The sequence below is a fragment of the Balaenoptera ricei genome, chromosome 11, assembly GCF_028023285.1.
Source record: "Balaenoptera ricei isolate mBalRic1 chromosome 11, mBalRic1.hap2, whole genome shotgun sequence".
Lineage (NCBI taxonomy): Eukaryota > Metazoa > Chordata > Mammalia > Artiodactyla > Balaenopteridae > Balaenoptera > Balaenoptera ricei.
Window position 1 is genome coordinate 92263090 of NC_082649.1, and position 27077 is coordinate 92290166.

The 27077-nt window shown below is 35.6% G+C and overlaps 1 protein-coding gene across 4 annotated transcripts in view; it reads left to right on the forward strand.

Moving 5' to 3' along the window:
- The first annotated feature begins 6874 nt into the window (after window positions 1-6874).
- Window positions 6875-27077, forward strand: part of CNTN6 (contactin 6) — a 145479-nt gene continuing 125276 nt past the window's right edge. For all 4 annotated transcript variants that reach the window (XM_059937712.1, XM_059937713.1, XM_059937715.1 and 1 more), the window contains exon 1: window positions 6875-7031. In XM_059937712.1, the coding sequence (XP_059793695.1) occupies window positions 6890-7031 (142 nt within the window). In that variant the 5' untranslated portion in view covers window positions 6875-6889. The remainder of the gene's footprint in view (window positions 7032-27077) is intronic.

Below are 27077 nucleotides of genomic sequence, written 5' to 3' on the forward strand. Positions count from 1 at the left end.
AGACTACTTCGATGGCTGGAACAGGAGAAATGCAAGGTGATTCTGGAACACTTTCTTGTACCAGAAAGTAAAGAATAGTATAAAGAATGATAGGCACATGTCAAAAAGATGAAGAAACCAGCTTGAATGGTTTCTGCTGGCCAAATCAGTGACAATTTGGGCATCAAAATAAATAGTAATGGATAATTTTAATAAAATAAGAAACGATGGATTCACAGTGATAGAGTAGATCATACTGATAGAAATATATAAATAAAAAATTTAAATGTTCAGTAAGGAACAGTATATTTACATTGTCTCAAAGTCCCTAACCACAAAATGTTTACCAATTATAAAGGGGGAAAAGAAAGCAATTTTATAGTGGAGAAGTCTGGCAGGCAGCATGTCAATCAAGTGATCAAAGTTAACTTCAGCAGAAATGGGACAAATAGAAGCCCTGCACTATCTGGTAGGATACAATCTGAAGCACACAGCATTCCTGAATCTAACTGTAATGAAACAGCAGACAAAGTGGTGCACCCGTGGGTGAGGGGAATGGAGGGACAAGATGGAAGACAAAGTGATCAATATACTCTGGCTGGTAGGGACCAGTCTTTTTCATGGTGATAATTTTAAAAAATAAGAGCCAGTTTTCTCATTGGTTTTATTATTGTTTTTTAAAATCTTTATAGACCCTTTTTATTACCCATACCCTCAGCACACAGCTCCTACCAGGACCCTTACCCTGTCGTCACTCAGATAAGCCCAAATTGAGTGAAACTTTACCAGATCAGTGACTTGTAATTTTCGAAGGTACCAAGGTGAGGAAAACCAAGGAAAGACTGGGAAATTGTTCTGCATTGAAGGAGACTAAGAGGAGAAAACAATTAAATGAAATCTGTGATTCTCTACTGGATCTTTTTGCTATAAGGATTTTATTAGGGAAAATGGAGAAATGGGATCTGAAGATTAGATGCTAGTATTGAATCAATGTTAATTCACTGATTTTGATCATTTTATTGTATCCTTTGTAGGAAATATAAACTAATTTATTTGGGATGATGTAGCATAAATTTGCAAAATTACTCTAAACGGCATAGAAAGAAATTTTTTGTACCATTTCTGAAACATTTTCCATATGTCTGCGATTGTTTCAAGATAAAATGTTTTTAAAAATATGTATTGACTTGATGTCTAATTCAGACTTGCATTCAAAACAGGGTCAAGTTTTTTCATGTGGTGTAATTCTTTTCTTTTTCCAGGTGATGGTCATTTGAGCCGTCCTATTTTTACCCAGGAACCACAAGATGTTATTTTTCCATTGGATTTGTCAAAATCTGAAATCATCCTGAATTGTGCTGCTAATGGTTACCCTTCACCCCATTATAGGTAAAGTTCTACTTCTGAGTACCACATTGCTTGTTTTTTTTTTTTTTTTCTTTGTCTTCGGGGTAAAATATACACACAATAAAGTGACTTAATTTGAAGTGTACAGCTCAAAGAATTTTTACATAGGTATACAGCTGCATGCCCACCACTCAAATGAAGATATGGACATTTCTGGTACGGCAAGCTGTTCCCTCATGCCACTTGCCAAAGATGACTACCCCACCCCCACCCGCAACAACCACTATTATGACTTATTGATTAGGTCTGCTTAGAACGGTTATTCTTGAGATTGGTGCCATGCAGTGCCATGTTATGGAGAGAATTGACAGAGTTTCCTGAAGAAAGAGAGAAAAAGGAAGTTTCCTGAAGGAAGAGAGAAAAAGGAAGTAAAGAAGAAAGGAAGGAAGGAAGGGAGGAGGGAAGGAATACAGGAAAAAAGAAGAAAAAATAAAGGGAAAGGACAGGAAAAGATTTGTTTCCCCAATTTGAAAGACTGTAAAGCACAAGTTCATTTTGTACTCCCTTCCCCACAATTTGGAGCCACTGCCTCAGTTGCCCCATATACAACGACTGTGAAAATGTTCCCCTAAAAGGAATTAATCCAGATGGAAACTTTATTTTATCAGACTAATTTCTGTGGCTCCACTGACATGTCCCATCACCCAAAAAGCACTGGTTTTAGAAAAACATGTTGAAGACAGCTATGTACCATCTAACGCAGAAAAGGAATTTTCATTCTGGGCAAGTAGAAAAATATATATTTGCTCCTCACATATTACCTCTGAAATAATAAGGAAGAAAGTTCTATAGTGTTTCAGTTCTTAGAATACTGCAGTAAAGGCAGAATCTGATCCACTTTGTGGGTGGACTTCACAAATTTAAAAATATATGCATGTATATATTATGCTTATATAAATCATAAAGATATTTTGTTGGTAAGAACTGCATATGCAGTGTGAATATAGGAAAAGTAGAATAAATATTAAAATCACTATTGTGGCTTTGGGATTTTAAAAGCATTTTTTTTAAGTCTTAATTTTTAGTAGTTAAGTTAAATCATCACACACAAAAAGCAACAATTTCAGTCCATTTTGGCAAAATAAGCTGGCTTGGTGTGATTTTTATGTTCCATTAAAAATACCAAATTTCTATGTATAATTACTTTGATCTTAAGATTGTCTAGATTAACTAGCTAAATGACTTAAATGCACAAAGTTAAAGACAACTCTCCTTTACATTGTATTTTGTCAAAAGAACTTCAGAATTTGTTTTTTTACAACAAAAGAGCTGAAAAACTGTGTCTCACTACACTTTATTAAAGCTTTCCTATCTTTAGGACACCCAAACCAATAAAGTCCATCTGGTTGATAAAGATTACTTAGTTTATAAATTGGTTCACCCAGTTCATGGTTGGTGGTTTGTTTTCCTTAAATAAAGAGTTGTCCTATTTAACTTAAAATTTGGTTAAATATATAAAAACGTGATTAACACATTTTTCAGGATCACCTTACAGTTTAAGTTGGAATTTTATTTTTGAAAGCTAATTTGATTGATCCTAAAGATTGACAGACTTTGTTAGAGAAAGGAAAAAAAAGTATGAATCCCTATAAAATAAGAAACATTTGCTAAGTATAAGTAAGATAAATCATCAGTCAATCATGTACTTAAATAAAAATGTCTGTTGGCTTATAACAGGCTGAAAGATATAAAACAGTGGTTCTCACAACAATTTGCTAATATTATCTATGAAGAAATACACTGAATGAAGAGACTGCAAATTCCAGTGTTGTGAAATGGCTTCTCTTTCTAACATACTTATAAATTAGGAGGCTAAAGACAGGTAATTTAGATTCTTATTTCCAATCTCCATAACCAGGTTTAGCTCGGCTCTAATATCATGGTATAAAATACTCATAGGCAAGAGGCTTTGAAAAAAGAGTGAGAACAAAACCAAGTTTTTAATGCTTAAATGTCAGACTAAGACCCAATTTTCTTGATAATAAAGCAAAGGGCAGAGGTATTTCAGACAATGCACATTAGCAACAAAATATGAAATTTAGTTTTAATATGATCCTTTCTAACATAAAATTTATTTTTAAAAAACATCGTAACTGTATTCATCTTAGATTGTGTGTGTGTGTATGAAATAGAGGGACAATCTTTATGATTCAGAGTCTAACGTTATTTGAGGTTATTTGGATATAGTGTGAAGCCGTACTAAAGAGCCCTTGACTTAGAACCATTCCATATGTGACCTTGGAATAATCATTTCTTTCTCCTGGCATTGGATTCCTTATCCACAAAGTGAGGGTGTGGTTGACTTTAAGGTGTGTTTTATTCCTTTTAGTAAATTCCTTTAGCAAATGAAATCTCATAGGAGAAAATAAGCAATATTTAAAGCAGAACTTTGGAAACAGTTTAAAAGTAACTTGTCTAAAGTCACTTACAGTTGGAGTCAACACCTTCACAGACAGGATTTCAGTAGAAAACAAGAAGATACAGATGTCAGGCAAGTTGGCACAGAAGTTTTCCCATGGAAAGGATCACTCTTTATTCTTTTAAAGACCACGCAACACATGGCAATTAACATCTAACCAGGAAGCTTTGTTAAGGGAAGGAAAATGGGTTATGCAAAAATAGTACTTGGGTAGGATTGCTTATACTTTAAAAAGTTTAGGAAAATCAGATAGTAATGAGCTTAGTTCCAGCTCAGAATATATCTTTTATTTGGGAAAATGAAGTAACACACACATAAATCATTTTTACATTGGATACACTCTCTATCAGATACACTATCTTTCAATGTCATAGAGGATTTCTAACACATGTTCTCTGGACCTGGTCACAAGAGGAGGCTCCTTTCTGTAATTTAATCTACTCCAGTCATAAAGAGGTTCTTAAGCCTGGAGAAGCTCTAGGTCTCTGAGTAAAAATCATGAAAGTAGTTACTCTGCCCTTCTATTCTTTTTATTCATTTCCTCACTTGATCTTCTTAACAACCTCATGTGATAAAGCAGGATATTTTTATTGTGCAAATTTTATAATTGATGGATGTGACTTTTGGAGAAGTCATTACTTGCACAAGCATACACAGCAAAGGAATGTCAAAGCTAGGCCTAGGACTCTTTCCACAGGGTCAATGGAGCCAAATTCAGTGCACATTACAATCACCCACAGAGACTACTAAAAAATTTAGATTTTGGAGTTCTTCAAAGGTCTAGGGATGGACCCGGAAATAGCGCTCCATGTAATTCTAAAGCAAGGCTCAGTTTTGAAAAACACTCACGTGCACACACACACACACACACTCGTGCATTATCACAGGCCAGCAAACAAATATAGCCCCCAGCCATTATATTCTTAACTACTCAATAGGGAAGGATGTTCACCAGAAAAAGTTCAAGATTTTAGTTCAAATCCATATGTTTCATGGAATTAATATGATATTAAGGCAGATGCTTAAAATAATCATCTATAGCATATTTCCTAGTTTGCATCATGGGATAATTCTCCTGGGCATGCAATTCTATCCGTAACGTTTGTAAGACAATCACTTGAATTCATTAATACTATTTCTCCATTGATTTAAACATATTAATTAGGACAAAGCCCACACCACGAGTTGAACCCTTAATCTATATGCACAGTTTAATAATCATTGTACCACAGTGATTAGAATGATTATGGGGATACTGTGAAAAATTCATTTGCTGCAGCTAAGCCAACAACTTTGAATTTGTGTTGAAAAACAATTACTGAGCTTAATTAGGAGCATATAATGATGACAGCAGTTATTTCAGTGATTGATTCCAAAATTAAAGAGAGCTGGCAAACTAAGTGCTGTATAGCCTTTGCATTGAAAACGAAAGGGAACACAAAGGTTAAAAGACCATGTAAGAAAGTATTACAGTGCTGGCAAGGAGAATATTCGAGGCTTCAGATAGGCCTAAAAAATAATAGTTTTCTCCATTTTCTTCTTCTGAAATTGAGAACGAGAGGCCGAACAAAGTTCTCTAGAAAAAAATTTGGCAGATAGTTCAGGCAAATGAAATATACTATTTTTGACTGTTGTCTTTCAACTTCCTTTATTAAAATGAAGTTGAGGTGCACAAGAACTGGCTATATAATTTAAAAGTGACAGAGTTTGTTCAAAACCTCTGGATGATTTGATATCTGGTCAATCACTTCTCATCTTTAATAGGGTAGAAGATTAACTAAGTCCGTATTTCTTTTCTACTGTTGTAGATATTTGCCAGACTTTTTCCACGGGATGTTTCAGAATACTCCTAAAAAAGTCAATGACATTTGGAATAATGCTATAAAATGTCATTCCTTTCTTACAGTTAGCTACCTCTACCAAAATAAGGGGAGAAACTGCAAAGCTGACATAAACCCTAAAAAAATATGATTTGGAAATTGGCTATATTACATAGGAAGAGGCCACTCACTTGTTTTTCTGACTGACTATCTTAATTCAATAGTTTAAAATATCTCTTTTCTTAAATGCTTTATATGACTACACACAGCTTGTGCCCTAGAAATGTACCTGTTTAAGTATATAATATTCTTATTTCAAAATGTCTGAATATTTTGATGGAAGTTAGGGGTTGCAAGGTGGTGGAAGTGAGTCCAGTTAAAGATAATTACTGGCTATTCATTCATCTTAAAATGACCAAATGCAATTTCTAAAACATCTTATGTTTCTTTGAAAATAAATAAAACTGTTAGGCCTTTCTGATACTTAATTCATGTACAAAAAGATTGTTGACTAATAAGTAAGCCAAGAAACTTTTTGCAGCCTAAAATAAAAACTTCTCAAACTGCATTTGTTTTTGTTAAGGTATAATTTTAGTTTGGCATTTCTAAATACTATTGAAATATTTCTAAATACTGTAGAAATACTGAAAAATATTCAGTATTTCTAAATACTGTTGAAATTAATTTTCCTAGTAAGAGACTAACAGAGACAATAATGTTCTAAAGTAGTCTGGTTATTTTTGTTTTGTTATCAGCCTCAAATTGGCATTGTAAAATCTTTGCTGGCTTTCTTTGTGCCATTTCTAATATATTTTTCTTGGATTTCTATGTCTAAATCATTTTTGACATTCAATTTTGCAGTATCAGTTGTGCGAGTTCAGGTATGGTATATGTTATTTGAAAAGTTGCTAAAGGAACAGGGCGGCCAGGTTTATTTGACTGAATGCCTACTTTTTATTTCTCATGTCAAGAGTTCTATTGCCTCTTTGTACACATTTGGGTGAATGTTCATAATTTGTAAAGAGTAGAAGATCTTCAAAATAACCTAGCTATTGATATCACAGAGCTCATGAAGACGATTATCTTCGATGAAACTGGTGGGATGTATCCACATATAACCATGTTTTGTTTCATTTTAACAGTCTCAGGAATTACAGGTGCATGTTGTTTAAGACAAGAGTGGTCAGCTCTGTATATTAGAAACATGATTTGATTTTCTTTCCCTTGAAGGTGGAAGCAAAATGGCACAGATATTGATTTTACCATGAGCTATCACTACAGGTTGGATGGAGGCAGTTTGGCAATCAGTAGCCCGCGCACAGATCAAGATATTGGCACGTACCAGTGCCTGGCCACCAACCCTCTGGGAACAATTCTGAGCCAGAAGGCGAAGCTCCAATTTGCATGTGAGTTTGTGGGAAAAATCTAGAATCTTTATGTTTGTAAAAATATATTTTTATTATAATCATAGTAGAAAAAAATCCAGCTTTGCCAATCATATGCTCTTTGCGAGCAAATATGAATTTATAGAGGCAAAAAGTTTTAACAGTGTGCATTTTGTGAATTCAGACTCCTGGGGATAGCTGAAATCTGTTTCAAAAAAAGAAGGAAATATCAGTGTTATTGTGTTTTGTGAATTATATTTAGAAACATCTCTGAAAGTTCCAGATATACATATTAAGATAAAGATTATATATATTACTCTTTTTCCTTTTTCTTTTGCATTGGGTATTAGTATGCAGAGCACACGAAGCAAAAGCTGAGGGCAGAGATGTCTTTTGGGGGAGGCAAGTATTCTCCCAGGAAAAGTGATCATGCATCCACACTTTGATGTAGGTGGAAATAAAGTGGTTGCCAAAGGCAGACTTTATATTAACTGTAACAATGTCCAGCTGCGTCACAAAAATGTCATCCAAATAATTACCTTGGTGACATTTGGGGACATTAGCAGATGAACAATAGACATACTGCTCCTTATATAGTTTTTATGTAGTGTTTCCAGGGGCTGAAATGTTTCATACTGGATCCAGGGAAAGTCTTGTTTGAAAGTAATTACATCTGTTGATATGGATGAAGTAGAAGCCTTAAATGTCTCCTTTTGTACCCCCTCCCTGACCCAATCCCTACCCATGTCCACCTCAGAGGATGTATCAGGGGCCAAAGCGTGAGAAGCTACTCTTTGCAGCCCTCATGAAAAGGTCTATGCTTCTGTTACTTTGAAAAAGTAATTATTTTGAAATTTAAAAAATTTAAAAAATAAAATAAAAATATATGTCCAAAGCCCACCTTGTAGAACTGCTTTAGTCATCACTAGATATATAAATTAACAATTGGGTCTGTTTCCCATTGCAGGTCTTGTGTTCCAAATATGCCTTGTTCTACACATAGTTCCCCTATGTTGACCATTCTGGGGATGGCATTGTTTCTGAATATGTATATAAACATATTCAGAAATAAATACACACATACACACACATATGTATATATGTATATATATGCATGCGGTCATAAATATACACACATCATACATATGTACATATATGTATGTGGTCCTATATATACACATGTATACATACACACAAGCGTTACTAAGTGTATCGGAATGTATTTATATCTGCAGAAATCAAAGGATAATGCAAAAGTTTATAGAGCTAAATGGAATCTGAACAAAGGCTGATGGCTGCTTGAACCTTACGGTAAAGATAAACACAATACTTGATTTCTGCATTTCAGCTAAGACCAGCACTTGGAAAAATAATAGCAAGCAAAATACTAATAAGAAACTTATTTTACAGAAGTAAACAATTGCTCCATAGACTTTCAATGATACTGCCAAAATAATTATATCTCCTACTTGGATGGGAGATAACCCTAGAAGATACAAATGATTTGGATCAGATTGCATAAGAATAAATTTGACTTTCTGGCAACGGAAAACACATACAGCACATTTATGTGCTATATCCTGGAGTTTCTCTAAAGCTATGGATTCTATCCATTCTTGAAAATAACTGAATACCTATGATGAAAATTAATGCACTATGCTTTACATGGCCATCTATTTCCTCCTCTTTGTTCCTCTTCTTAAACAAAAAATATATATTTTTAATCCCCTACATTATTTTTTCTCACCTTTTTTCTGCTTTTAAAAATATGTGTAACCAGAAGTTTTTCAAAGTTAAATCATATTTTCTCTTTGCTAAAAAAAGAGGAAAGGTTTAAATTAAGAAGAAATTGTATGCTTTCATTTGGATGAACGGGAAAATCAATTCTTCTGTCCTTGCTGACTTTCTTGTCTCTTCACAAAATCTTCCTTTTTTTGAGTTGAAGGTGCATGACAGTTGATCCCTAAAATCGTTTCTATTACTATTCATGCAGAAAGAAGAATGGCCTACATGCATTAGCTGATCTTTCTCCTGCAGACTTAAAGGATCTTATGTTCCAAGTCTTAAACTTGAAAACAAGAACAAAAACAAAAAAAGAACCACATCATTCTGCCTTTTGTGTCCAGTATCTATAGTGGTCCCATGCCTGAAACATTTCCTACTAGGTCCATGGAGAGATTTAGTTGAGTGTAATTATTTCTTGAATCAACCCTAAACATAACCAACACATTTTAATCACCTATAAAGTATCTCCCTTCATTTCCTGTATTTCAGAAGTACTCTTGCCACCTTACTTAAGTCAGTTGTTCATTCCAAGTAGTAAATAACTTCTTTTCAAAAGGTGAAAATACCAGGTCTAGCTTTGTCACTGCTATTATGCAAGTCTGAGTGGTTTATTTTTTGTACAAATGAGCACAAAGATCTTAAAGATGAATCAAAAAGTGTTGATGGGGACTTCCCTGGTGGCACAGTGGTTAAGAATCCACCTGCTAATGCAGGGAACGTGGGTTCGAGCCCTGGTCTGGGAAAATCCCACATGCCATGGAGCAACTAAGCCCACGAGTCACAACTACTGAGCCCACGTGCCACAACTACTGAAGCCCACATGCCTAGAGCCCGTGCTCTGCAACAAGAGAAGCCACTGCAATAAGAAGCCCATGCACCACAATGAAGAGTAGCCCTGGCTCACTGCAACTAGAGAAAGCCCACATGCAGCAAGGAAGACCCAATGCAGCCAAAAATAAATAAATTAATTAAAACATCCTTTAAAAAAGAAAAAAAACCAAAAAACAAAAAAACACCGTAAGTCAAGACATAGACCATGGAAAAAAGCAGAAAGCTTTCTATTAAAAAAAAAAAAAAGAAAAAAAAGGTTGATGACTTACAGCCCAGAAGACTCCACTTACAAATTCTTTCTTCTAATCTCATTTAAGAGATACAGGATATTAATTTTGCAAAATAGGTTTTCTGAAATTTCATTCAAAGAAATTACATCTGTATCCACATGCAAATCTATGCATAATCTCATTAATAAGGTTACTCTTCCAAAAAGAGAGGAAGGGAAAGAGAAAGGCAGAGAAATAGAGAGACAGAGAGAAGAGAGTCAGAAAGAAAAAGAGAGAACATAATAGAAGAGAAATATCCAATTGGGAATTTGTTTCGCTATGAAAACATCCTGAACATCACTAATCAGTACAGAAATACAAATCAGAGCCAGAAAATGCTGCTTCACACTCATTAGGATGGCTATTATTTTAAATACACACACACACACACACACACACACACACACACACGCAGAAAATAACAAGAGTTGGCAAGGATGTGAAAACATTGGAATCCTTGTGCATTACTGGTGCGAATGTAAAATGGTACAGCTACTGTGGAAGACAGCATGGCAGTTCCTTAAAAACTTGAACATAGAATTACCACGACACAGCAATTCCACCTCTAGGTAAATGCCCCAAAGGATGGAAGGGACTCAGGCAGATGTTTGTATACCCATGTTAATAGTGGCATTATATATAACAGGTAAAAGGTAGAAAGGACCCAAATGCCCATCAACAGATAAATGCATTAACAAAATGTGGTATAAACATACAACAGAATATTATTCAACTTTAAAAAGGAAATTTTAAAATTCTATTACATACTACACCATGTATGAACCTTGAAAACATTTTTCTAAGTGAAATAAGACACACACAAAAGGATACTTATTGTAGGATTCCATTTATATGAGGTAAGTAGACTAGGCAAATTCCTAGACGGAAAGTAGAATGGTGGCTTCCATGGACTAGGTGAAGGAAAATGGGGAGTTATTGTTTAATGAGTACAGAGATTTAGTTTGGATTGATTAAAAAATTCTGGAGATGGATGGGGATTATACAACAATGCGAATGTACTTAATACTAAAGAACTGTACGCTTAAAATGGTTTAAATGGTAAAGTTTATGTTATATGTATTTTACCACAAGTCTTTAAAAAATGATATCATCAGAATTCAGTGGAATAAAAGTAATCATTTCAGTTGGCTTCTTTTCCTCCCATAATTATCAAAAAAAAAAAAGAGTAAGTTTTCCTTATTAAGTATCTGTTCCGTTTCTTTGCACAGAAAAAGTAGAATCCAAATGCAAGTCTCCAACCAAATGGAAAGTTTCTAAAGTGCAAGAGCCACACCTTCAACTTAATTTGAGTTCTCACCACCACCTTCATAAATTTTCAACATTGTTTATTTTGCTAGAAAGGCTTTTGTACCTTTCTGAACATCGCAACAATGGTGGCCAAATGCTAATATATTCAATACAAAGAGATCTGCGTTCAAATTCTCTCTCTGTAAAACAACCATTAGTATGATATTAGGTCACCTCTTAACAATATTAAGCCTCTTTTATGAAATGTATACAATGAGAATTACAGCAGCATCCATAGGACAGTGAAATGGATTAACTGAGGTAATGAATGTGAAACCCCTGGTCCCTTATAGGCACTCAGGAAACGGTAACTCTAATTCTTCTTTTTATATTTTCATTTCCTCTCTCAAGTTGGCCAAACATTTACATATTTCAAACTGCTACAGTTACTCACAAAAAAAATCTAGTTTACATTTTAAAACTTTCTCCAGACCAGCTGTTCCCTAGTTTTCAAGACTTTTAGGTATTTGACATATATTACCTTTCTTGAACTGTGGAACAACCATAAGAGGAAGATGCTATTGTTGTCCCCATTTTACAGATTAGAAGCCTGAGGCTCACTGAGATTGGGACTTTTTAAAAAGTATACTGTTAGAGAACCAGTTATAACTTGAGTATAAAGGTTCACATTCTAAAACTCATGGCTTTTGTATTAAGGTATTCAGTCCTTTTCAAACACTGCCCACACAAATTATGTGGACCTTCTTTCTTTATTTCATTTGCTATTGGTATAATCCTTGCTGAAATAATAAGCCATATCTGTAGGACAGTAACCTTCACAATAAGCCTGGTGGTAGATGCTGTTGGTGCCGGGTCCAGATCCCTTTTAACGGGCAGTGGGCCCAGCTGTTAATGCCCACAGCTGCCCCTGTTCTTCAATGCATGCCCTAGAGCTCCCCATGGGGTCAGGATGGAGCTAGACAACAGCTGAGACACCTTCTTGCTTAGCCCCTTCCCTTGATCTATCCAGTTTCCATCCCTCCATTTCTCCTGGGAGTGCTTCCTCAATAAATCAACACCCTGAATCTCTGCATCAGACTCTGCTTCTAAGGAACCCAAAGTAAGACAGACACTAAACATTCAATATAAGATATTTGATCTTCTTATTGACAGAGAAATTGCGTCCAGAAGCCCTAATATGAACTTCCATAGGTAAGAACAAAGCTATACATCAAAATAAAATTGTGTCAACAACTCTGCTTCCTACCAGTTGGCTGTCAATTGTATAGTGCCACTTTGACCTTCAGAACAAATGAACTATGAACAGCCTTTCAGTACCTAACTTGTCCATGGGAGAGACTCTGTAGGTAAATACATCTAGATAATTGATGACTTTTGTTTGCAACTTCTGTCCTGATGTTCAGAAATTCAAAAGCACCCTTGGAGTTTATATTAGACTCAGCCTGTTACAGTCTGCCTCACCTTGAATCATCCCACCATGAAACCATCCTGAAATGCAGCCCAAATATAAAAAAACTCTGTTATGAAAAATCCTCCTAAATCAAATTTGTCTTTAACCAGCTATGTTACTCAGACAAGTCAGTCATCTCTGTGGACTTATCAAAAGTATGTTTTGAACTATTTAATTGCAAAAGTCTCCTTCAGTTCTTCCACATAAGATTCTGTCATTCCAAATTCTCAGATAGATTCTAATTTAAGCTCTTCTCTTCTTCCTCTACCCAACCTCAACCCTAAATCAAATTCAGCAAGTGTCTAGTCATCAAAAGCTCCTGTTATCACCCTGGTATTCTTGAATGATAACACTAGTTTGACTTTTTACAAGCTACACTCGTAGCTGCTTTGAATTTCTTTTATTTCTCAAGGACTTTGGTGGTAAAGGTTGAATGTAGACTTTTTCCTTTCATATCTATGTTAATGAATTACTCTGTACTTGTGTGAGAGAACATTGCATCTGTCATTGCTGTTTAAAATGTCATCCTTGAGTAAAAAAGATAGGCATTTTGAAAGAAATCCATGATTTCACTGAGCTGTATTTTTTTTAGACACTCATAATATATAACTCTACCAATGAACAGATCAACATTGGGATAAAAGTTACTTATGAATAGGGCTTTTTTGGTCCTGCACTATTTAAAATTTAATCACAGATACCATTTCACATAAGTTTGTTCCATTATTGCTAGAGCCTCCTAGCCTAGCTAGACTGAAGCTAGACTAGTTGAATAAATGAATGATCATTTATTTATTCATCCACCAAGCAACCAGAAAACACCTTATTTATATGCATCAAGCACTGTGCTAGGGACTAAAGATTAAATGATAGATATGAAATAGCTGTTCCCTGTCTTCACAGAGCAGGCAGGTGAAATCTTGTGTGCAAGAAAAAAAGGAAAGAAATTGCTAGCATTTGCATAGTATGTATTATATAGCAGGCACCGTTCCAAGCTTTTTATGTAAATTAACATCAATGAGCCTTACAACAACCCTATGAAGTTACTATAATTCCATTTTCAGATGAGCAGATTGAGGCCACAGAAGAATTAACTAACTTGCCCAAAATCACACACATAATAAGTAGCAGAGTCAGTATTCAAACCCAGGCAGTCAGAACCTGGAGTCCAAGTTCTTACTGCCCACTGTACCTCCTCAAAAAAAGAATCAGGTGACGTGAGATGTAACCTATAAGGGAGACCAGAGAAGGAAGTAGTAAAGTTTGTCTGGATTGGACAAAGGGCAAAGGAAGCCTTCCAAAGGCAATTGGGCTTGAACTGAGCCTTGGAATATTAGTTTGTGTTCCAAACACAGAAAGTAGGTGGAGGAGAACATTCAGGTTGACAGGAGAGTGAGAGGAAATGCAAATGCAAACAAGTCTCAAGCATTAGAGAAAATGCGAGGGCAATGGCAAAAACCAGGCCAGGGTACCTGGAATGTGAAAGGCCATGATTTAGAAATAACCGGTTTTCTAGGACAAGGCTGAAACATAATTTGGAGCCAGGTATATCCAAATTTTGGAGACCCTTTATTTCCAAGCTTAATCTACAAATAATGGAATGATTGGGTGATATTAGGAGATGCCAGAGAAACCTGCAGAACTCCCTCATATCATGAAGCTTTTAGGCAGAGGTACCAGGCATGAACTGCCTAAGTTTGAAAAATATTCCCCACTCAATGTGACATTGTGCACAGGTGTGAATTTACGTGTAAAATGGAGGTGTCAGTAGTACCCACTTTCTGTAGGTTTACTGTAAGGCCCAAATACTTATGATTACATGTAGAGCAGTGGGTAAGGGCACCTGATATATTGTTGTGAGTTGTTGATGGAGAGCTTGGCAGAGGTCTGCCCATGCAACTATTAATAGCCCAAGTTTGGGACTTCAGTCCTTATCCTATGAACAATGGAAATACTTTGATGTTAAGAATTTTGAAGTTATTTATAGAACGTTGTTTGAAAACGCCACATACTTTTCCCCTTAAAAATATCAGTCTGATAAATTAATGATATTACTAATGTTATTAAAACCACGGTACACATATTTAGGGATGTTCCAAACCTCATTTCTAACACTTGTAGGATGGGGTTAAAGGATCTTGCTCCGTGTCACAGGGTTGATTTTAGGTGGCTCAAGGTTAAAATGCAATAATATTTCATTTTAAAGGCTATAAACATGCAGGCATTTACAATCACCATAATTTTTTTTTCCAGAGAAATGCCAAGGGTTTTATATCTGCAATGCTGTTCATCTTTATTCTATACCTGTAAGCTCTCCTAAACCATGTTTTACAGATGAAAAAATTAAAGAAATTCAAAGTGGGGCAACTATGTTACTTGCCCAAGGTCACCAACCTACCACAGACCTAGAATTTCTCACATCTCCATCTGAAAATAATTTTTAAATATACATTTATTTGTAGATAGAGGAAGTAAAACAGAATCCACACAAATCCAAAAACCATAGTCAGAGAACAACAGAAAAGGTCTCCAGGTAAAAGTAATGATATAAAGGACTTTGGCTCTTTCGAGAAGGATTTCTAAGATATCTGTGTATTTGTAGGTGACGTGTATTTTTATTTCTGTCTCTTGCCCAGGGTCTGTACAAGCATGAAAAACAACAACAGAAACCCTCTCACATTTAGAAATAAATTTTAAAATCTTCATTGGGTACTGATGAATTCAGAATGCCTTTAATAATTTTTCATATATAAGAAATATAAAAACAGTTATACATGATCCTGATGATATAGTGACAAAGTGCATTTATATCTGAAAAGCAAATTAAAACCCAAGAGAAGGGGTTTTAAAAATAACACTTAAAAACGCATTTGGAAATTGTAAAGGCTCTGATAATTGTGAAGTGTGTGTTAAGTGGGTAATGCGTATCTAATTATAAATGTAAATGCTAGATGGTTTTTAACCTTTTTTTTTTTTGTACATCAGAAAAGTACCTAAACAAAGTGGGTAAAGAAATATTTTTCTTTAATTTATTAAATACAAGAAATCTGATAAATTAGTATTGATTTTTAATGATTTTGGAAACAGCACTAAACAATGTAGCAATAGATTTAATATTCTGAATTTATCTTAATGTAATAACCATCAGTGGGTATCATAAAAAGGAGAAGAGTTTGTCTTCGCTTTTAAGAATAATTTAAGCCTTAAACAAATGGACTCAGAGCAGCTGCATGGTGGAATTACAGCAAGCCACTATTATTTTTATTTTTTTCAATCAACAGGAGAGTGGATTATCCAATGTTTCAGCCTCATTTTCTCTTCATCATCACTGCTGGACATCTATTTATGTATCTTATCAGAAATGATACTTTTTAAAAATGCAGGCCTTCTCTTACCCCTCACCTCTACTCATATTAAGCAGGACCTAGTCTTTTTGGTCCATTTGAATAAAGTTGCAACATTCGAGCTGCACAGGCAAAGAGTTGGGGTGGGAGAAGACAATGTTAGAAAGTAAGGTATTCATCCGATCAAAACTGAGATTTTCTGATTTGTAAAACTGAGAAAGAAACCCAAAGCTGAAGTGCTTATTTATTACTCTTATGCTATCTGAGAAATGATTTTGAGGAAGTTTTGAACATAGCCTGTAGAGATTTTGCTTTTGAGATTTATAAATTTGGTCAGGAATCACAGCAAAATTTTTATTTGTACTAAAGAATCAGATGAACTATTTTCTGGGGTTTATTATTAATGTGTTATCAAAATAGCAGACTAGAATTAAATGTTTAAAAAGTAAATTCAAATGATAAAGAGGATTTGGTGGCAACCTCTGGAAATGTTCATCACTTTTTTTTTTTTTTTTAATACAAATTGACTCTTTTTTTTTTTTTAACTTTATTTATTTATTTTTTTTGGCTGCGTTGGGTCTTCGTTTCTGTGTGAGGGCTTTCTTCAGTTGCGGCAAGTGGGGGCCACTCTTCATCGCGGTGCGCGGGCCTCTCACTATCACGGCCTCTCTTGTTGCGGAGCACAGGCTCCAGACACGCAGGCTCAGCAATTGTGGCTCACGGGCCTAGTTGCTCCGCAGCATGTGGGATCCTCCCAGACCAGGGCTCGAACCCGTGTCCCCTGCATTGGCAGGCAGATTCTCAACCACTGCGCCACCAAAGGAAGCCCCCATCACGTTTTAACGTATTAATTTATATACAATCTTTTCCAAGAAGCAAAACACATACAAGAAAATTACAAAACGTACATAGATCAGTGAAGCAGTACTAAACCAGATTCAGAAACAGAAAACTGGGAACACTCCAGAAGGCCCTCCTCTGGTCTACCCTTCCTGTTACTACTCTCTCTCTCTCTTCTCCACTATCTTGACATGTAAATATATAATTAAATATTGTCTTTTTGAATTTTATATGAATAAAACCATACAATATAAATTCCTTTGAGTCTGGCTTTGTAGCCGACAGTATTTGTGAGATTCATCCATATTGTTGTGGGTAGCTGTAGATCATTAATTTCCATTGATATATAATATTTTATTGTACGAATATACTACAATTTATGAATGACTTCTACTCTTAATGGAAATGTGCATTGTTTCTAGAGGCAAAGATGAATAATTCTTTATGAATAATCATGTATCTATCTTCGGTACATTTGTGTATACATTTCTCTGTTGTATATACCATAGTGTAGAATTAATTATAGAGCATTTGGGTATGCATATTTACAACTTTAAAAGATAATGCCAACTATTGTCTACAGTGGTTTTGTTAATTTATCCTCTTACCAGCAATGTTTTTTTGACAACACTTGGTATTGTCAGTCTTTTTTAAATTTTAGCTTTTGGGGAGGATATGTAAGGGTATCTCATTTGGGTTTAATTTATATTTCCTGATAACTAATGAACTTGAGCACCTTTTACATGTGTATTGGCTACATGCAAAGCCTCCCCCCCTTTAAAAAAAATTTAAATCATTTTTCTATTGAGCTGTCTTTCTTTTTCTTAGTGACTGATTCTAGATATGAGCACAGTGTTGGTTTTATGTAGGGAAATAGCTTTTCCTACCTTGTGGCTTGCCTTTTTATACTCTCTTAATCATGTCCTTGATAAACAGAAATTTTCAAATTTAATGTAGTCCAATTTATCAGTTGTTTCCTATATGTAATGATGCTTTTTGTAAAAAGTTTTAGAAACGTTTTCCTGCCCTGATTAAATGAAGATACTCTCCTATATTATCTTCTACAGTTTATTGTCTTGTCTTTCATATTTAGAATTGCAATGCACCTGGAAGTTATTTATTTATTTATTGGCATGGTGTAAGGTAGGTTCTATACATATATATATATATATCTTCATAGGGATCCAATCGAGCCAACCAAGATATTAAAAATGCAACCCTTGCCTCACAGTTCTATAGTGCCATCTCTGAAGGTAATCAAGCATGCATACCCGCTGCTTGGGACTGCATTTAGGCTCTCTCTTTTCTCTTCCATTGTTATATTTGTCTATCTTTGTGCAAATGCCACACTCATTTACAGCAGTCTTAAAATTAGTCTTGATATCTGGGAGTTATTAAAATAGATGATATGGATTAAAAATGAGGCTCAATTTGTAAGCTAAACTCAAGGGGAAAAATATCTCAAATAAAATAAAAAGGGAATAAAAATTCATATCATAAAGTCATATCCAATTACTAAACTCGAGCTTTTCAGTGGCCAAGGCAAAAAAGGGTTCATATCTTTCACAGGATAAAAACATGCCAATTGTTCCTATAAGCGTAATCGCTCTGACTCTAGAACCTGAGAGAAGCTTCTCTTGTGAATCCTCAAGAGCAAAGTGGGTGAATCAGTGGATCACATTCGCCTCACAAACCTGCTCAAATGCTTACAACATTGGATTTCTTACAGTGGCTTCTTATATCATGTCTTAAAAATAATAGCTCACATTCATTAGATACTCCTTAAGCCTCTTCCATAGTGTTAGTTAAGAGGCTTCCTAAACTATGTGCCTAGTTTACTATCACTGTAGCCAATGTCACTATCTCTATTTGCAAATCTCACCAATCTCTGGCTATAGCTGTAACACCACCACAATAGGTCCTCTGCACAGGCAATAGAAATGACTTGCTAAATTTTTCAAACTTCAGGTGAATCCAATGCTTGCTTTATTCACATATTATGTGGCTTTTCTTGGTGGAAGGCTCACAAAGCATAACTCAGTCCAGAGGTCCTGCCTACCTATTTCAGAAAACTAGGTTAGAATATTTTTCCTGGGCATTTCTTGGTGTGCTTCCATGAGCCTGCGCCTTTTCCTATACTTGCGAGATTGATGGTTTGGGAAGAAAGTTGTTCTGCTTCCTGAACTGGTGGTGTTACATTTATGTTACCCCCTTCTCCATTCTTGTAGGAGCCAGGGAATGATGGGAATTTATAAAAATAAGGCACATAAGCATTTCAAGTTTTATGATACTGAGTACATCCTCTATGATGGATGCTTACATATATGTTCCTAAAAGGAAGTCACAACCTTCTCAACAGTTCTTTCTAGCTAAAGAGGATAATTTAGTTTAATCCTTCAAATTACCATGTAACACAGAAGCTACCATTATAAACCCAGTTTTATAGACGAGGAAAATTAACTTCAGAGAAGTGGAGTAACATGCCTAGGGTCATTAGAAAATAGTGTAGGTGAGATGTAATGCCAGAGATTCTTGATGTTATAACCCACTTCCCTAATCATTCAACTAGTGCTTGTCAAATGTTAATTTAATATGCATACAAATCACTTGGGGACCTTATTAAATGTAAGTTCCGTTTCAAGAGGCCAAAGGGGGGGGTGCCAATAGTTTAAGTTTCTAGCAAGCTTCCAGGTGACACATACGTTGCTGGCCTCAATACCATATTGAGTAGGAAATACAGTCTCAAAATAAGCCTTATGTTAGTGCCTAAAGACAATCTAATAGCAGCATGTAGAGGTTAACCCAAGGTGATATAAAAAGGCAGCTATGATATGGTCTACATAAATCCAGGGGAAAAGCAAATGTTAATCTATATTTCCAAACTCTAAGATGGCCATTAACATATTTATTTCCACATTCAAATAATGCATATTTATTGAGCACCTACTATGTGACAAACACAGGTGGAGGCAGTGAGCAAAGTAAACTCTATTTTCGGTGTTTGTGCACCTGCTCAAATATAACTATAGACTTCCTTAAAAAAAAAATATCAATGCCTTTGGAATATAGAACAAGAAAAGTGTGTTTGCGCATCAACCAAAACAATAGGTTTTCAAACTATAGTCCCCTGTCAGAAATTTCTACTTATGACATCAGAAAATGCAAATGAGAAAGTCTAGATCTACAGGCATGACTTAAGGAGTCAACTGCAGGGTGTTTCCCCACCTATTTGAGAATACTTAAATTGACAGATCTACTTTCACATGCATATTAATGAGTTGGTTTGCATAAATTAATTCTATTTTATGAATGGGGATTATATAACCTTCATTTAATTCTTCCAGAAATCCCATCCATAAGAGCTACTAGAGTTTATCTTACTAGGGTTCTATCCCTTGAGCACAAAGGATTTATTTTAATTATTTCATCAGTTTTAAGCAAAAGTATCAAATGTAAACAACTGTGCTAGGGGGCTGTTCCCCCCCACAGTTGCCTCTCAGCTTTCTGTTTTTGTCTTTGTACTGTTCTCAGGATTCATTTAGAAAGTAATCCTAGTGTTTTCATTTAAAAAGGAACAAAATCTGGCTGAGTCAAACATCGAAGTTTATGACATTTCTTTTTGGCACGTCTAGCAGGTTTAGGGCCTTGACTATGCTTATTAACATAAATATTAATATTAATAAAAGTTAATACGTATCCAGTAAGCCAAGCCCTGGGAAAAGCAGTTCCCGGGCTTGCTTAAATTCCCCCAGCAAGTGTGCGGCAGAGCCAGGATTTTAAACCTGGCTCTGACTGACAGCAGAAGTCAGGCTTTCAACACAAGCATCCCCAGTGTCAGGTGTCCTAAAGAAGCATCTTACTGCCTGTGGTCCCGGTTATCTCATCTCTGCCCTCCACCTCTCTTCCTGCGGTTAACAAAAGGAAGCGTCAGTCTGTGATGCTCCAAATAAGTGTCCCTTCCCCTCAACTCCACGCTCTCCCAGCAGAAGTGGAGAGGGTGTTTCGACAAGACCCTCCACCATGCATCCCCAAGCATGTATCCTTGCCCCCGTATTTGCCTTGACATTACCAACTCTGATATGCTGGGCCTCCACTGCGCTGTACATAGGGCACTGTAATAAGCCTAGAGTTCCAAGGTCACCCCTTACTGCCCAAACCCTCATATACACGTAACTCTGCTTGTTCCCATTTTTGACCCCATTTGCCAACCCTCCCCCAGCTGCTAAAGTTCTTCCCTGGACTTCATGAAACCAAGTCAGTCATCAGCCGAATCCTTATACCCTTAACCTTTGCTGACTTCCTCCTCACTGGGTTGCATCAACTGAAATTTGGCTTTCATCTGAGGATGCTGCTTCTCTTGTATTCCCCCAAACTTGTGACTATTTTCTCCCAGGTCCTCTTTTTCTTAATATTTTTATTTTATATTGGAGTATACTTGATTAACAACGTTGTATTAGTTTCGCATGTACAGCAAAGTGATTCAGTGATACATATACTTGTAACTGTTCTTTTTCAAATTCCTTTCCCATTTAGGTTATTACAGAGTATTGAGCAGAGTTCCATGTGCTATATAGTAGGTCCTTGTTGGTGATCTATTTTAAATATAGCAGTGTGTCCCATGTCCTCTTACTACCCAGTCTGTGAGTGAGGATAGAGTCCCCCGTTTTCCTCAATGCCACTTCTAGATGACCTTCCTCTCATATGTAATGCCCCAGTCACTAGGATCATGGCCATTAGACTATGCTACCCATGTTGTCTTCATGTTCTCACTCCAGATCATCCCATCATTCCTTAGAGACTTTACCTCCTAGCTTATTGTTAATTTCACCAAAACACTCTTGTCATATTCTTGGCCATTTCATCTTTCACTATAGTCAGCATTCAGTATTCAATAACCTGATTTCTCAGTTCCTTGATTTTTTATCTTCCATTGACCTTGTTCATCTCTCTACCTTAGCCAAACGCCACCCTGTCAAGCTGAATCCGAAACCTTGTCACTATCTAAAATGCCAAGCTTCACCCATATCTAATTTTCAACCTTCCCAACTCTGGAACACCACTTCTTAACTCTCTAGCTCACTGCCCCTATTATGGTCCATGGACTCCAACCACACTTCGACTCATTGGATCCTATATGAATCCTAACAACTACCCGCTGTCCCTCTCCCACCCCTTGTCATCATTCTCTTTTTAACCAGACTATATTCCCTGATTTACCTTTGAAACCATTTTTTTCCAGTTACCCCTGATTCAACTGCTCATTTCTTCCTTCATTTTATTCATCTGGTGAAAACCTAACCATGGTGAAATCCAAAACAGAATTTTCACCCAGAGAAAAGTCCAACCATGACAACTGGTCTCATTTTTCATTCATAAACACTGACATCAAGTGGGACCTTATTGTCACTTAACATTAAGATAAGGAAGGGAAGTAATCATGAAATTCAAAGATGTTAATGTGTTGGGTTTCTCTTCCCCCACAAAGTTTGCAAAGCCTTCGCCTTTTTTTTTTTAATCTCACAACCTAGTCCCACTTTTTAGACATCACCCAGCTTGCCTTTCTCTTTAAATACATGTCATCACCCTCTTTCTGTATTGAAATTCACTTTTCCTGAGTCTGACTGTGTGCTGTCCTCCAAGGATAAGCATACAGGTGTGTGATTTTCTTTTTGTGTGCCTTTTCCCTCATTAGTAGTAATCAATAATAGAATGGTCCAACTACTTTCTTTCTCTAAAGTGTCTGGATTTCAGAATTCTCAAAGTTTGACAGTAATGATCTTTCTTTTAAAATTCAAGTTTCCTGACTAAGATGCTCATTTTACTTCTGGGGAATAAGATTTTGGAAATGCCAAACTACATGTAAAACTGCATGCAAAGAGGGCTCCTTCTTGTCAAGATGACTTGAGGAGACTCACAGAGACTGGTAACATGCATCTCTGAGAACCTCCAAGTTGGACCATTCTAAATCCTGTTGGTGTTTGGCTCAGTCCAGGGCATAAGTAATCTTCTCAGGGCATCTCCTTAACAAAGATTCCCTGTTGGAAGAAGGTATTGCTTGGATAAATCTGGTAAGTCAGATGCTTAATTTCTGCATTTTCTCCACTGGACTGCTAAATTTTATTTAGAGACAGGTATAGAAATGGATACAATGTGGATGGTCTAATCTAATTAATCTATTTCAAGCATTCTCTTTTGTCAGCTGACAAAACCCCTTCAGCATCAGTTCTCACACCACCTCACCTAACCCAGCCCAGCATCGTGATGCCATACTCTTTACTCTTATATTTTTGAAAGCAAGAAAAGGAATGTTTATATTTTTATTTATTCTTTTAACTCAGTAGTGTTGGTCTGCACAAAATTGAGATCTTAATAAATACTGAAGTAGGTTTTCACTCTTTTTCTTTATATAAATAGAATTATTGATGTTTATATTCTCCTCAGAATTATTATATTTTAAAGTATGGCTTTGTGTTTTTATTCCTTTTGTTTTAAATCTTGGTATAAATGATATCAGAGTGCAATTCCTTTTGAAACTTTTTTCCCCCTCTACACTAAGTTTTAAAAGTTAGTCATATTTCTACATGCTGGTTTCCGTCTTTCCTTTTAACTGTTGTATAGTATTTCATCACATGAATAAAATAAAGTTTATTCTATTTCTATGCAAGGATGGAAATAAAAATTTAATCTTATTTTTCAGGAACAATATATTACAAAGATATTTTCATATGTTTATGAATTCATTTAACTTGTTTTTATTGAGCTACTATCATGTGTCAGACACTCTATGATATTTTGAAGGTACAGTGCTTGACAAAACAAACATGTCCTTGGCCACCATGAGTCTGTGTATGTAGTGGAAAAGGGATCATCTAAATATATACACAGCATAAAAACCTTAATAAATAGTTGAAGAAACTCTGAGAGACTAAAATGTAGGGGTTATTTATTGGGGGTGCAGGAAAGTAGGACTCAAGATGGATGAAATCTCTGATGGATGAAAACTAGAGTTTATCCAATATCAGTGATACATTGTGTTTTTTATACCTAATTCTATAATAATGCTGTCAAACAAACAAGGAGAAAACCCCTGTGGTATATAGCAGTAAACCTTTATTTTTGGTCACAAGTCTTTGGGTTACTAGGTGGTTTTTCTGGTCTCATCTGTGCTCACTTATATATTGGGGATGAAATAAGCAGCTCTACTGATTTTGCTGGGTCCTTTCAGTCCAGGCTGGGGCAACTGGACTGACTCAGTTCTTCTGCATAGAGTCTCTTATGCTCCAGCAGGTTAGTCTCAGTTTTTATCATAGTGGATGGGTGGGGTTCCAAGAGAAAAAGAGTGAGCAAAAGATTACAAAGCTATTTTGAAGCAGAGGCTCAGAATTGGCAGATTGTCACTTCTGCTGCATTTTGGTTGTAAGACCAGGCCAGATTAAGCAGTGGTAAAGTAGACTACGCTTGTGATGAAAGGTCCTCCAAAGTCATATTGCAAAGAATGTGGATATAGTGAGAGGTGAAGAACTGGGGCTAATTTGCAAACACTCTCCTATAAATGATACAAGGGATGGCACTGAAGAAAATTCCATGTAGGGGGAACAACATATTTAAAGACTTAGAGGCTGAAAGGAACTAAGACATTCCAAACCTAGAAAAAAAAGGACATTGTGGAGTTTTTTGAAGAAAATGAATGGTATGAGAGAAAGCTGAAGTGGTTGGCAGGGACCAGGTCATGCTGGCCTCACTGTCCATGTTTTGGATTTTGAATTGTGTTCCAAGAACAATAGGACCCCACACAATTTTAAGAAATCGATTGCATGATCTCATTTTAATTGATTTTATTATCTAATTTAATCTTTTCATGATTTAATAGATTATATAATCTAATTTTTAATTAAATTTCTTTGGCTAATATGTGTGATAACATATAAAAGACTGTAATTATGCAAGTGATGAAACAGTTTGGGAAGCTATACAGTTGTTCAGATGTTATTGAATAGATGAGAAAACCATGGGTGCGAGGGTAGCAACAGAGAAGCAAAAGTGGAGATACTGTGGAGGAATTTGTGATGTTAATAATGTTTGCTGCTGGAGGGATATCAGTTTTGAGGGAGAAGATGATATCAAAGATGGTCAAATGGATAGTTGTGTTTTTTATGAGTAAGACTGAAGAACTACTTTGAGGAAGGAATTAAGAGTTCCATTTTAGGGATGTCATATAGTTAGATGTGAAGGTCTGTATTGCATATAAATATTGCATATAAATATTACCTGAAGCCATAAGAGTGGTTGAAGTCACCAAGAGTGAAATTTTCTAAAAGAAAGAAGAGGTCCCCAAAATAAATGCAAAATAATTCCAATGATTAGGCATCAAGGAATATAGATAGATATACACACACTTTTAAATGGCTACATAGTACCTGATTATATGAACTTTACCATATTATTTTAAGTAATTTACTGTTAACGGGCTTAGTTAGGCTACATTAGACAGTGATATAATGACCATGTATTATATATTCCTTTACTCATTTGACAAATTATATCCTTAGAGTAGATACTAGAAAGTTGAATTGCTGGGGAATGTAAGTTTTACATTTCAAATGTGAATACATCTTGATTAACAACCCTTAAAAAACAGTTATACCAAATTATACTTGCAGCATCACTGAGTAGGCGGTTTCCTCAGTCCCTCTCAAGTGTATATATTGCTTAATTTTTCATTTACCACCTGATAAGTTACAAATTTTTGTGGCTTTAATTTGGATGTCCTGGTTTACTAATAAAATTGAACTTTTCATGTGCATATTAGAAATCCAAAATTCTTTTGCAAATTTCCTACACATGGTCTTTGCCTAGTTTTGTATGGAGGGGTTCAGATTTTTCTTATTAATTTCCAGAAATTATTTACTCTAAGTGTATTAATATTTCTCTATTACAAGTTATTTAAAATACTTCAACTTTGATTTTAATTTTGCTTGTGTTATTTTTATCTTATAGAAATTTTAGCATGTAAAATTGGTATTTTTGTAATTCAAAGTATCTCTGATTTCCTTTAAATTTTTTTGTTTTGTGACACATGCAAAAACATTTTCTAAAGCCCAAGATTATAAAATTATTCCCCTTTAGTATCCTTGTAATTTCACTTATTACATCTAGATATGTGATTTATCTAGAATTTATTTTTGTAAGGAGCTTGAGGTAAACACCTAGCTTTGCTTTCTCATTTCTGTCCTGTGACATTTTCTCATTTTCATTTATTAAATAGTCCAGTGTTGACAGAGCCCATTTTCCACTTAAAATCCAAGTAGTTATTTGCTGTGGAGGCAGTACAATGTAGTAATTAAGAGTAAAGACTCTAATTACCCTAAATAATTCCCTTCTGCCCTCATCCTGCCCCTCCTGGTAGAACGTAACACTGGCTGGTGACACAGTAGACTGTTCTAAAAAGCTCAAGACTGTACCACAGGGCGATATTTCTCCTCTGGAGAAAGCCTGTTTATCAACTAAAGACAAACCTTTAAAAAGGCAGCACTACCTAGATCTTAGTAGTTTGCGTTGCTTTATTCTTCCTATGAATAGGTCAGATACAAAGGTTTCAAAGGCAGCCATTAAGACCAAACGCAGCATCAAAACTGGAGAAAGTGAGTGAAGAGTTGCCTTTGAGTCCATTCCATCAATTTCATTTTAACCTGATTTATTTGGCTATATGTCTGTCCCCCTCTGCATTTCCTATATCAGCTTTATCACAAATCAGTCGCCTGAAAGTTGTATTGGAAAAGCAATATGTGTGATTGAGATATTGTTAACAACAAAGCATGTTCTGGTCCCAGAGCTGTTAGATTCTGATTGATAAAATGTAATATTTTGAAGAGAGAGAGAGAAAAAGAAAAAGACTATTATTCCAATTCCTTTATTTGTTGTATAGGTAAAGTTATTTTTATCTCCTCTACTTTCATTGTAGCAGTATGACTGAGATTCCAATAAATTATTGAATGCAATATCCAGATGTCCAGATTATTTTTTGGTGCTGCTGCTACTTAGTGGGTGAGAGGAAAGATAGTTGAGGTTCTGGAAAAAGTGTCAAAGCTCAGCAATAAAATAAGGATTTCATTGAACAGAGAGTAATGAAATCACCGAATTTACTTCCCTTTCACGGCTGTAATGCAGGTAAATCTCGCTTCATATGCGTCACAAAGCTTGAATGTGCAGTGGCCTGGCTCAGGCGGTGCATGGTTTCTGTGTGCGGGACTGGAAGAGTACTCATAAATACCTTTAATAA